The 13,465-nt window shown below is 33.9% G+C and overlaps 1 protein-coding gene across 1 annotated transcript; it reads right to left on the bottom strand.

Annotated features, from left to right (window-relative positions):
• Positions 1 to 7,955: 7,955 nt before the first annotated feature.
• LOC110666398 (protein PIN-LIKES 3) lies at positions 7,956 to 10,989 on the bottom strand. The gene is made up of 11 exons (XM_021826885.2): positions 10,613 to 10,989; positions 10,323 to 10,471; positions 10,166 to 10,245; positions 9,954 to 10,078; positions 9,708 to 9,829; positions 9,222 to 9,422; positions 8,963 to 9,070; positions 8,788 to 8,888; positions 8,631 to 8,683; positions 8,356 to 8,541; positions 7,956 to 8,264 (listed from the first exon to the last, which is right to left on the bottom strand). Exons 2-11 carry the CDS (start codon positions 10,455 to 10,457, stop codon positions 8,140 to 8,142), a joined length of 1,236 nt encoding a protein of 411 aa, XP_021682577.2. The 5' UTR covers positions 10,458 to 10,471; positions 10,613 to 10,989; the 3' UTR covers positions 7,956 to 8,139.
• Between the last annotated feature and the right edge of the window lie 2,476 nt (positions 10,990 to 13,465).

The following is a 13,465-nucleotide window of genomic DNA, read 5'->3' on the forward strand; positions in this document are numbered from 1 at the left end:
TTACAAAAGCTTGGTGCAGATGGTCAACAACTAATACCAACTAGAGTAACTTAGTTAGACAGAATTCCACAAATTCTGAAACACTACAAACTGCATCAGAATTTATGGCCAAATATGAGAGAGAAACTAACTAAGATACAATTCAAAAAAGTAACCAAATCTGTCTCCAAAATGAATCTCAATTAGTCAACACTCCTCCTTGAGATTCTTCTTGGAGACACCTAACATTGATCTCAAAATCTCAAACTTAGCTTTTGGCAAAGCTTTAGTAAAGATATCTGCTTGCTGCTCATTAGAAGAATAGTGAACCAGCTTTATTTCATCATTTTTCTCAACTTCTCTCAAGGCATGGAACTTCACATTAATATGTTTGGTTCTGCCATGTTGAACTAGATTCTCAATCATTGAAATGGTAGATTTGTTGTCCACAAATATCAAAGTTGATTCTTTGAGGTCTTGTTTCAGATCAGTCATCACTTTCCTTAGCCAAATTGCTTGATTTGCAACTGAGGCAACAGCAACATACTCAGCTTCTGCAGTAGACTGAGCAACTATATCTAGCTTCTTTGAGTTCCATGGAAAAATGCCAGAACCAAGTGAAAATGCATAACCTAAGGTGCTTTTAAAATCATCCAAGCACCCAGCCCAATCACTATCAGAAAAACCACAGAGATCAGCTTCTTCAACCTTTCTATACAAGATTCCAAAATCAGCAGTCCCCTTCAAATACCTAAGAACTCTTTTTGCTGCACCATAATGCTTTTGACTTGGAGATTAAATGTATCTAGACAATAAGCTGGTTGAGAACATTAGATCAGGTCTGGTAGTAGTCAAATAAAGAAGACTACCCACCAAACTTCTATAAGCAGTAGCATCCACCTTTGCTGCTCCATCTTCCTTCTCCAGCTTCTCATTTAAAACTAGAGGAGTTGCAACAGACTTGCAGCTTTCTAAATTAAATTTCTTCAGCAAATCCAAAGCATATTTATGTTGAGAAATAAAGATGCCACAAGAGGACTGATTGACTTCAAAGCCAAGAAAATAGCTCATTTCCCTAAGATCAGACATTTCAAAATCACTAATGATCTGTTGCTTCAGTAATTTAATTTCATCTGCATCATTTCCAGTCACTAACAGATCATCTACATAGAGGGAAATAATCAGCAAACTTCTATTTCCACTGCATTTAACATATAAAGTGGGCTCATTTGAACTTGTAAAACCATGATCAAGTAGATGTGAATCCATCCTGCTATACCAGGCCCTAGGAGCCTGTTTTAGGCCATTCAGAGCTTTATTTAGCTTGTATACCTTATCCTCACTTCCAGCCATAACAAATCTTCTAGGTTGCTCTACAAAGATCTCTTCCTCCAGTAAACCATTTAGAAATGCAGACTTTATGTCTAAATGGTAGATTTTCCATTCAAACTGAGCTGCAAGAGCAATCAGCAATTTTACAGTGTCATGCCTAGTCACTGGAGCAAAAGTATCTCCATAATCAATTCCAGGAAGTTGAGCATACCCTTTCACAACTAGCCTTGCTTTATATTTGAAGATAGTGCCATCAGGATTCAACTTCACTCTATAAACCCACTTAACTCCTATGACTTTTCTATTTGTTATTCTAGGAGTGAGAAACCAAGTCTCATTTTTGTTTATCATCTTAAGCTCCTCCTGCATTGCAGTGACCCATGCCTCATTTGTTGAAGCCTCTGCATAACTTGTAGGTCCAGAGATTGCCAAGTTACATCTTTCATAAATCTCAGCAAGAGATTTGGTCTTGGGAGGTGGTGCATCAATTGATGAATCACTGTCAGAATTATGATCATCCAATTCAGAATTTGCAACACCATTCTCAATTTTTGTTGAATTACATCAGAATGCTCCACTTGTTTTTTTTCCCAATTCCAGTATGTATCTTCATCAATCTTTACGTCTCTACACACAAGAACTTTTTTCGCTTCAACATTGTATACTCTATAACCTTTTAACTGAGCAGCATAACCTAAAAAGATATCAATTTCCAACTTTTTCATCAAGCTTCCCTCTCTTTATAGCAGGAATATGAATGTAACACATAGACCCGAACACTCTCAAGTGTTTAGCACATGGTTTTGAATCAAACCAAGCCTCCACTGGTGTCTTTCCTTGAACAGACCTGGTAGGAAGCCTATTGAGAAGATATACACCCGTGTATACAGCAGCCCAGAAATTCTTTGGTAATTTCTTCTCTATCATCATGCATCTGGCCATTTCCATGACTAATCTATTTTTTCTCTCTGAGACCCCATTTGTACAGGAGTGTAGCTGACAGTAAGTTGGTGCTTGATTCCTAAATCTTCACAAAACTTATAAAACTCACGAGAAGTGTACTCAGTACCATTATCTGATCTCAAAGTTTTCAGCTGACAACCACTTTGTCTTTCCACTTGAGCTTTAAACTTCTTGAAGACTGAAAAAACTTGAGACTTATTGCTGAGAAAATAAACCCAAGTCATCCTGGTGAGATCATCTATGAACAAGATGAAATACAGGTTATTGCTCAAAGAAGCTGTTCTCATTGGTCCACAAACATCAGTATGAACCAATTCCAGCTTTTCCTTTGCTCTCCATGCTGCATTTTTTGGAAAAGATTGCCTATGTGACTTCCCAAGTTGGCAATTTTCACATACATTACCATCCACAACAACCTCTGGCATATCTCTAACCATGTCCCTACTTTGCATAAACTTTAGAGAATTTAAATTATAATGACCGAATCTTTTGTGCCACAAATTAGACTCGTCTGTTCTAGCCACATAAGAGATTTGATCAAATGAATTCCAATTTACAGGAAAGCTATTACCCACCATATTAACTCTTACAACTTCAGAACCATGAGAATCAAAAATAGTGCAGACATTGCCTTTGAATGACAAGGAATATCCTTTCTTCATCATTTGGGCTACACTAAGCAAGTTTTGATCTAAACTAGGAATGAAAAAAACATCTGGAACTAGTTTAGTACCTTGCTTAGTTTGAATTGATACTAAACCCTTGCCTTGAGATTCTACAACTTCTCCATTTCCAAGCTTGACTTTAATTCTCACTGATCAATCAATTGAAGAGAACATGCTTTCATCTCTTTCCATATGACTACTGCGGCCACTATCCACAAACCATGCATGTCTTCCACTGGAGTTTGTAGTGTGAGTAATAGCAAATACATGATCATCATATTGAGCTTGATCATCAGTGTAATTTGCTTGCTAAGTAGGTTGCTATTGCTGGTTCAGATTCAGCTTGCTTTGCTCGATTCTACAATTTTTCTCTACATGTCCCAACCTTCTGCAGTAGTTGCATTGAGGTGGCTTGACTACATTCTTCTGCCAATAATCTTTTTCAAGATGATTGGTCTTGTTACAAGTAGGACAAGGTGGGAATTTTGATTTCCTGCCACTCCTTCTGTTTACAGGTCCCTTGGCTTTGTTTGCTGAATCACTTGTACTCTTCTTAGCTTCCTAAGATTTCTTATCCTTTTGTTTGGCAAGAAAAGCTTCTTTAGTGGACTCCTCCATTCTAATAATCCTTCTTTGCTCAATAGCTTGAAGAGCATTCACCAATTCTGAAATAGAAATGGTTTTCAAGTCTTTGGAGTCTTCCAAAGAGGAAAGTTTAGGCTCAAATCTTTCAGGTAAGCTCACTAAAACTTTTTCCACAACTCTTTTATCACTAAGCTCCTTTCCCAATTATCTGATTTTATTTACAACTTTTATAAGCCTGTCAGAGTACTCTTAAATAGATTCAGTATCCTTCATTTTCAAAACTTCAAATTCCCTTCTTAGATTGAGAACTTACATCATTTTAGTCTTCTCACTCCCTTGATACTCTTCTTTCAACTTATCCCAAGCTTCTTTAGCTGATCCACAAGCCAAGATCCTTGTAAAAATAACATCTGATACAGCAGAGTATATACAAGAGAGAGCCTTGAACTTCTTTGCACACTCTTCACTATGTTGCTTGATCTGAGTAAGTGTGGGATTGTCACTTAAAGGAGCTGGATGTTTGCCTGTTTCTACAACATCCCACAGATCATAGGCTTTAAGATAAACCTGCATCTTTACTGACCAAATGGAATAATTTTCTCCTGAGAAGATAGGTGGAGGAGGAGCTAAGTAACTATTTGAAGCCATAAATTCACTCACAGGTGTTTGAAGGTTTTTGAGGAAGGTTTCTAACTTGTTTTCTCTCTTTCACAGGTCACACAAAAGACCATTTGAAGCTCTAATACCACTGCTATGATTTAGAGAAATTGCAGCAGAATGGAAGAGCAGAAAATAGAGCATTCAAAACAAAAGGGAATTCAACAACTCCCATTATTTTCTGATATATATATATATATATATATATATATACATATGCTTCAATACATGGCTGAGATTCAAAGAGTACAAATTACAAAAGTTTGGTGCAGCTGGTCAACAACTAATACCAACTAGAGTAACTTAGAATTCCACAAATTCTGGAACACCACAAACTATGCCAGAATTTATGGCTAAATATAAGAGAGAAACTAAGATACAATTCAAAAACGTAACCAAATCTGTCTCCAAAATGAATCTCAATCAGTCAAGAATTGTTCAAGTTGACTAGCCGTATGCTTGAAAGCTTGACAATTTGCCGATAACTATTATCAGACCTATGTTCATTGCTGGAGGAAGTGCAAATTGAATCAGAAGAAAAAATTCAGGCAGTGATCTAACTCCATCATAAACTAAAATTTCAAGTTGCCTGTTTATAGAATGCAGGGTTGAGGGCGGTGATAATAAAAGTGTAATAACCAAAATTTTTAAATTATAAATTTTATACTTCTACATGGTATTTAAATATTATTTTAACATTATCTAACTAAATTATAACTTTGTAATACTTTTATTTATACATATATTTTTAATAATTGTTTCTAAACATATTATGTAAAATTATTTAACAATCTAATTTTATTTAAATGATTAGTTTTAAATATTAATATTAAATCAATTAATAAAATATATTATTTATTATTGTTAACCTTGTTTTTAATATTTAATTATGATTATTAATTTAACTATTATTTTTATTTATTATATATTATAATTTTTATTTCTAGGAATGAATCTAGACAATATATATATATATATATATATATATATATATATTCATTCCCAGATTAAAAAAAAAAAAAAATTTCCAGCAGTTTCCCCGCCACCCCCCGCCCCCCTTCCCTTTCTTCTTCCTCTCCCATCACCCTCTTTCTCCTTGCCTTTTTTCACCCATTTCCTCCATTTTTTCAAGCAATCACCCACTACCACCGGCAAAAAGTTCTCCCACCACCCCACGACGCCGGCGCACCACTAGCTGGCTGGAGAAGCACTAGAAGCGGCGGCAAGTGATGGAGGAGAGAGAAAAATGCGCGTGCAGGGTAGCCAACTTCCAGGCGCGATTCCGGCTTCATCCGAAGTCCAATCAAGGCAATTCAGGTGGCGTTGGAAAGCTTATTTGGAGAGCTTATTTGGAGAGCTTTTTTTTTATACCCATTTTGCAATATTTTGTGGTCGAATGAGTGAGATATAAAGGAGAGAAATTTTGAGTTTTTCAAACTTTTTAGTCAGATTTAAGACGATCCAACCATTGGATCAACGATCCCAGACCACCTATAGACTCAGGAAGATGAGAGAAACATTTTGGTATGATCAGATCCAACAGATGTCATCGACGATTGGCCACCGTGCGTGGTGGTTTCGGCGGTGGCTCCGGTGAGCTTTGAGGATGATTCAACCTTCAGAGGCTTCCTCATAAATTTTTAGAATTTTCAAGACACAGATAAGCTTTGGGTAAGATTATTTTCCTTATTTTTCAGTCTGTGGTACTTAAATGCAGTGTTTCTTAAACAGAAAAAATTGAAAAAAAATTCTAAGAAAAATATATGATGAAAGTAAAATTATTTAGAGATGTTCTATGGTATTTGTTGAATTTTTAAGTGATTGTGGAGTATTTTTAAATGGTATTTGTTGAATTTTTAAGTGATTGTGGAATATTTTTAAAAAATATATATCGGCTTTAGTTAGATTTTTAGCATCTAACCATATAAGATCATCTAAATTTATGGTATTTAAATTTTATTCAAGACTATTACTCAATTCTATAAGTTTAGCTGTCGAAAACTTATAGAATTGAGTGACAGCTAAACTTATAGAATTGAGTAATAGTCTTGAATAAAAATTCATAAAATATTCGAGGGTTATTAGAAAATTGAAATTCCTTTTGCAATAGCCTTGTAATATTATTAAGGACTACAGGACAAAATTTTAGAATTTTTAGAGCTCGTTTGAGTGATTTTTGAAAAAAAGTTAATTTCACGGATTAAATGTAATTTTTAATATTGTGAGTATTGACTGTTTTGGAGAGCCTAAGAGGGGTCATATGACGTTAATGAGATGTGATTGTGGAAATCGAGATTTAGAAGTGTTATTTAAATCTTTTTGCAGGTTGGGTAGGTGCTAGGTACAGGGAAAACTCTATCGAATTTTTGACATAAATTAGGATGTGCTTGTCTCTTTAAATTTATTTTTATTTGAATTAGCAATAATAAATTTACAATAAAATTATGTAGGTGATCAGGGTCAACCATTTTCCTTCACCAACCTCTACAGTAGTCTCTGGTGTACTGCTAGTAGATATTTATTTTATTTACAATTTCAATATTATTATATTTCTAACATGCTCGTGCATCACTTATATTTATATTTATGTAGTTAAATATTAGACATGTCTTGTTTTGCATTTATACATGATGATATTACTTTGGTTGCTGTATTTTGATAATCTGGAGCTGTGTGTGTAAGTTGGTCTGTATGTGGAGTATATGGATATGAGTAGTACAGGTAAACGCGGCTAAAACTTGACTCGCTGGGACCCGATCCTCATTATGTACAAGTCGGGGTAGGCACGGTTTTGAGTTAATCTCACTGGCCCCTGCATATGGATTATTAAGCGAAAGTCCGGCTCGAGTTGATCTCGCCTACAAGTCTTGGATTAAGAGAGCTAGGTAGAGGGATTAGCTCCCTATATATGTACACGTGAGTATGGATTTGACACAGATGCGTGAGTGCTCCAAATTATCTTTGATGTGACTTAATACGATTTGTTTGACTTATATGAAAATAATGCATTTCATTTCTAATGATGCATTAGAATTAAATAGTTATAGAAATTGCATATGAAATAAATATTTACTCTCTGAGTCGAACGCTCACTTCTGTTCACTATTTTTTCAGGCTACAGGAGCATGCTTTCTTCCTCGCAGGTTTAACATCAGTTATTTATTTGTTTTATTATTTTCAAAATTTAAAATCTATAACTCCGCATGTGTTAAGCAGCAGCATGAGCCTTGTTGAAGACTATATTAATTTAAGTTTTGATATTAATAAATGAAATTTTTATGATATTTATATAGTTTATAATTGATTGATTCAGGGTTAAGCTGGGCTCCCATGGCTTTAGATTTTAATAGTTATCGGGTTAAATTGACCTAAATAAAAATATAACATAATATTTTATCTTATTTTATTTGCATGATGGGCCTCAAATTTTGGGCTTCTGGATGTGGGAATAGTAAGGAATGCTTACTACGGGCTTCTGGAGCTTTATGCTGATACAGGTCCTAATGCCAGTCCAACTTGTGAGTTCGGGTCGTGACAAAAAGACACTATTGCAACATAATTGATTTGATTATCATAAGTTCTCTTTATTATTTTCAATAATTTAGTTATTTATTTATTTCAAAAATAATTCATTTTTATTAATAAATTTAGATAAATTGTAATACAATTATATGATGAATTATCAAGAAAAATCTTTAGTCGAAGCATAATAAAATAAAATAAAATAAAAATAATTGATTGGAGCCAAATGATCCTTGAGCTAGATTTTGAATATTAGTGTTGAAAAAGATTTGTTTTACATTTACTACAAACCATAATCCAAACAATTTGAATAATAATTTTCTCAACATATTCAGGTACTCAGCATTCAGGATTTTTCTCCTTTTCTTGGTTACAGAGAGTGGGAAGGTGAAATTCGAATTTGGGTGATTACCCAATTTGCAGATGCACTCACTACTCATGATACCATCCACAAGAAAATGGTTGACCATAATGTTAGCGAAACCGAAGCCAAAGCATATGCCCACAACATTATAACAGAACATTCACTTTGTCCAGTTCCAAACAACTGAGTCATTGTGCCTGCAAAATATAACCCCACATCATTGAAAGTTGAAACAATCATCAGAAAGGTGAAATTTACCCTTCAATTCATCCTCCAATTTTATCATACCTATATTCATTGCTGGTGGGACGGCAAATTGCAGCAGAAGAATAAATTGATATAAGGGATCTGAATGCACCAGACCAAAACGCACTGCACTTTTTACTGTGATAATGCCCAGAAGAGGCAGGAAAATGTACCTAACTGCTAATATTCCAACTATGAGAGTGAAACGAATTCCCGACCCTTTTAAACCTGAATTTACAGTAAGTTATATATGAGAAGACTCAACAATGATATACTCTGATTCGTTAATTTTTTTTTTTTTTTTTTTAAGATTTTACCACTAAGAAGGTTTCCTCCAACTATCAGGGTCACAATTGGAATGGCTGCATCCCTGCAATTGCAAATTAGGTACACCAAAAAGATGACTACTATTACACAATTTCTATTATTGATAAACAAATTTAGAATCTCAGGCCTGGAAGTCAGGATTTATACCCAAGTAAAAAAGCAGAGTCTTCAACTGCACGAAGAGGGGCACCAGCTCCAATCAACAGCTTTCGAATTTGAGGGACCAATCCGATGACAAACCCGACAACCTATGCTATCAGAAGATACTATGAAAGCCAGTTCAAACAAGTCTTGTTTAATTTAGTAAGGGAATAGGGGATACCGCTCCAGTAGTTGAAGGTGCAAGCAATGACTTGAGATTAAGTTTTTCTGAAATCATTCTTATGCATTTCTTGATCTTGTCCCAAACCATTCGTGTGCAGGAGAAAGTCTACAGGCAATCAAATGATGAACTTCTTAAAATTCTTGTTGTTGTTTTAACACTAACAAGAATTGTATCAACATGTAGCAGTATGATTAATTGAAGAGATGAATTGAAACTTCCAAGGCAATATAGCAGAGGGGAGAAGATGGAAATGAACCTTGGCATTTGTTTGAGACTCTATATTATCAGGAAGCAATAAGCCATATGTAAGCTCTTTGGAATTGTAATTATTCTCCTGGATGAATTTTGGTGTTCCTCCATTGGCCTTCATGTCGACATTAGCAACTTCTTTGTTCATCTCACTTGAGCAAATCCTTATAATGTTATAAACATAAGACCACAAATAAACTGCACCTATCTGAAGAGTATCAAAAAATGGAATTTCTCGGTCACCATAGTCAGGCCAAACAAGGAAAAAGGAAACTAAAAATCCATGCAGTATAAAAATCAAATCAAAGTCATCTGCTAGGAAAGCATAAGCAGGACATGGGATGATACTGTTCCTGACAACCAAATTAATTGCTTGCTTTCAGCTTGTCAGAAATAAGGTGGAACAAAAAACGAGTGAAATATATAAATAATCAGAAGATCATTGACGGGTTATGCTTCGCTTTAACAGGAAATATCAGAATCAATATCATACCGCCATTGAAAGTGAAGCATAAGCAATTCCATTTGTGTAGCAAACATCAGGGGGTCCAAATGGACTGCCTTTCTCCTTACAGATTGCTGGGATGATGATTAAAGGCAAATTTCCCATGTTTCCTGTTACAACAACTTCGAAATATGAAATCCTTGAAGAATATGCAAGAATGTGAAGCTTGCGATGCAGCATATATAATTACAAAATTAGCAAAGGGCAGATCACTATAAACTGCAAGGCCTGTACCTGCTGCACAGCAACCCAATATGAGACCTTTTAGAGGTTTTGGAGGGCCTGTGATTTTTATAAGTATCCATCCCAATGCAGAGCCAATAATAAATGTAACAAGGATATTGAATGGCATAAACCACCTGCAATAATAAACAACAAACTATATAATATTTGGACTAGCGATTAATTAAAATTAGACTGATATAGGATTAAAATGATAAACTCACAACAACTCCATGCTTTCAATGGTAATTGTATTAGCCAAGTTGCTACCCACTAGGGCTGGATTAAACACATAGAAAACAACCTGCTCATAGAGAATGAGTTTAGTCCCCATACATAAGTGATGATTTTATCAATTAAAATCCAGCAGGTGAGACTCACTTGATTTATTTGCTTCCTTGTATCCTCCCCCAAGATATTGACATGGTCCAATGCCAAAAACGAGCCAAGTCCTGTGAGTAGGAGTACTTTCAGAACTGGCATAGAAGCAATGACAAATAGGTCCAGGAGGCGCATGGTGACTGTTGCTCCTGCGTGTATACAAGGGAACCGTGTAAGTACAGGTTATATATGCACTCCACTCCATTGAACTTCGACGTGCTGCCCTGCAATGGAATAATGTAGACCAAGAACCAAGTGGAGGAACAAAAATGAAACAAAAAAGTGCTCACCTTAATTCTTTGTGGGTGGAGAGTTTTTTTAAGAGGAGAAGGAAAGGGAATATTCCGTTGAAGTGAGGAGGAAGTCGAACAGGAGATTGATAAAGTAAGAGAAAGCATTGGAAGAATATGGTAACAAGTAGGCGGCTTTCAAAAGAGGAGATAGTAGCACTGGTTTGGTATAGTTTAAACTTTTATATTTATTTTGTACGATTCCCAATTGTTTTAAATTCCTTTTGGAACCAAAGACAAGAACAGTGAGGAGATGAAAGATGCTCCAAATCTTATTTCTTTTCTAAATGCTAGAATACCATGATAATGAAAAATGGCACTCTGGGGGTTGCCATCACTTAATGGCTTTTCTAGCTTGTAAGCTTAAAAACCCATATCATCAACTATGGTCTTATGTGATTGCACTACCTGTTGATCCAATTTAAATCCTTTTTCTCGATTAACAAGTAAATTTATCTTACATTTTATCCATCAGAATTTATTTTTTTAAAATAATTTTTAAATATATAAACTGAATGATTATTATTCAACACGTTAATTTTATAAAAAATTATTATTTAATTCTTAAATTAATTACTTCATCTTTATATTAAAAAAATAAATTAATTAATTTCTATATTTTATCTCATTCACTCTTTAATCCTTTCATCAAGCTTACACACACGTTGACACACAAAAGGCGATGCTTTTACCTGTCCAATTCTCACCGCAAACTTATTCACTCACTTCACACCACACATACAAAAGCCTTAAAAGATGGTTTATTATAGTCATGACAAGTGTTTGAACTAGAACACATTTGATCTTCACTTCTTAAATGAAAATTAAACCATATCTTTGTCAAAAGATTATGAAATATTCATTCAAATCAAGCCTGATTTTCTATTTATTTTAAGCACGATTTTCTGAGTCTTACCATTATCAATGACTTAATCTTAGCATTAAATATAATTATGAGATGCGTGGATAATTTAATACATATTCATCACTTTCTTGTTGGAGGATTAGTCCAAAATAAGTTGTAATTTTTAAGCAATTAATGGTAGTATAACATTTCACGGTATTTAGAGGAGTGGAAAGATTCGGGCCAGCCACCCCAACAAGATGACAAAACTGTCATCTCATCTGGGCAGTCCCACAGCCCCTTCCAGCGACCTTCCTATTTCTCTGCTTCCCTTTCTTCTTGTCCTCTTTTACCAAGGCGGCTGCTGCTGCTTCTTCTCTTAAATATCCATTCCAGTCTCCCTACTGTTTACGAAAGTTTACAAGATGAATAAATACTTAAATATTATTTTATGCCGCCCCATTTTGATTTTCAAAAATAAATAAATAAATAAATTTATGCAACATGTTTCGACTGAGGGTAAAAAGGTTCAAAGCATATTTGGATTTATATAGTGGAATGAGAAAGATGAGCCCCACGAACATCATTTCTCGCAGCCCAATTTGTAAGTCACAGAAGTCTTCCACTCAAACAGATCATGTCCTTCACGCAATTGTATATTGTTGGCTAAATGATGAAAGTATGTGTTGACGGCTGTGGTGCTAGTTTGTCTTCTTCCTCATGCTAATAAATTTCTGATTTTGATGGGTTTATATATTATAATGAATATTTTCTTTTTTTTTTTACATACAAAATTTCTTAAAAGAATCTCTCACTTTATAAGAAAAACACTTAATTATTCAACTACTGAAAATTTTATATATATATATATATATATATATATATATATATATATATATATTATCATGAATATAAATGTAACGTAATGAGGGTTTAATTAAATTAATGTGATAAAAGAATTATAAAAAATATTAATAATTAATATATAAAAGACTGACTCAGATGTGTATTGTTTTAATTTATGAATCGCTAGCTTTGGATTAAGAAGTTGATGCATGTGAGGATTCATGTGAATGATTCTCCAATCTCTGTAGCAGCTTTAATTTGTCCTTTAATCAACTGTTTGTTAACATAGAAGTTTTACTTTAAGAGAATCATATACCATTAAGAATGGTTAACTAAGCATGCATGTTTAACTTCCCATTCTGCAATCGATCCCTCCATTCCCAATCTCAATGAACACCAATTGTCATTCTACCCCATTTCGAATCATGATTACTCATTCGTTTTTTAGATTGTGATGCAATATAATGTACAATTCATTAGGCATTTGGTATTAATAATTTGATTTGAAACCCTTAATTAGAGGCATCTATTCTAGCTGCAAATTAACTCTCAACTTTTATTAAAAAAATTTTAGTGGCACCCTTAATTAATCTTATCTTTCTTTCAATTTTGACATTGACAAGAATTGCCCAAATTTAAGGATAATAAAAGTTTTCGAGCTTGCCCTGTTCTAAACTAGATCAATTTTCTCAAATCTTGACTTGTACGGGACGAGAACGGAAAGACATTCATCTTGCCTTGAAAATTCATAATCCTCTCTGTCATGTAATATATTATTATTTTTTATTAAAAAATAATTTATTTTTATATATTTAAATATTATAATTTTAATAAAATATATAAATATATTATTAAAATAATATATAAAATTTATATTTTTAATTATATTTTATTTTTTAATAAATAAATTTATATTATATACTAATAAATAAATAAATAAAATCTCACTGAAAAACCTGTCCCTCCCCGGACCCCAACTATAAATGTCCAATTCCGACCCCAAACTCCTGTAGAGCAGGGACAAAAGGAACAATTCTCGCTCTGACTCATCCCATTGTTATTCTCACCCGAATTTTAAAAGTCATAGAATTAAATATTTTCAAATATAATAATCTCTTCGACTTTTTAAGTAAAAATTATGCTTTCGGCTTTTTTTGTTATAA

Source organism: Hevea brasiliensis, chromosome 16, assembly GCF_030052815.1.
Source record: "Hevea brasiliensis isolate MT/VB/25A 57/8 chromosome 16, ASM3005281v1, whole genome shotgun sequence".
Taxonomy (NCBI): domain Eukaryota; kingdom Viridiplantae; phylum Streptophyta; class Magnoliopsida; order Malpighiales; family Euphorbiaceae; genus Hevea; species Hevea brasiliensis.

Excerpts from the sequence above, each read along its gene's own strand:
- LOC110666398 (XM_021826885.2), bottom strand. The coding sequence starts at position 10,457 with ATGCGCCTCCTGGACCTATTTGTCATTGCTTCTATGCCAGTTCTGAAA. Across the intron at positions 9,423-9,707 it reads ATGCTTCACTTTCAATGGCG|ATAGGTGCAGTTTATTTGTG; the intron begins GTATGATATTGA and ends GATACTCTTCAG. Across the intron at positions 8,684-8,787 it reads GACTCTGCTTTTTTACTTGG|GGATGCAGCCATTCCAATTG; the intron begins GTATAAATCCTG and ends TTGCAATTGCAG.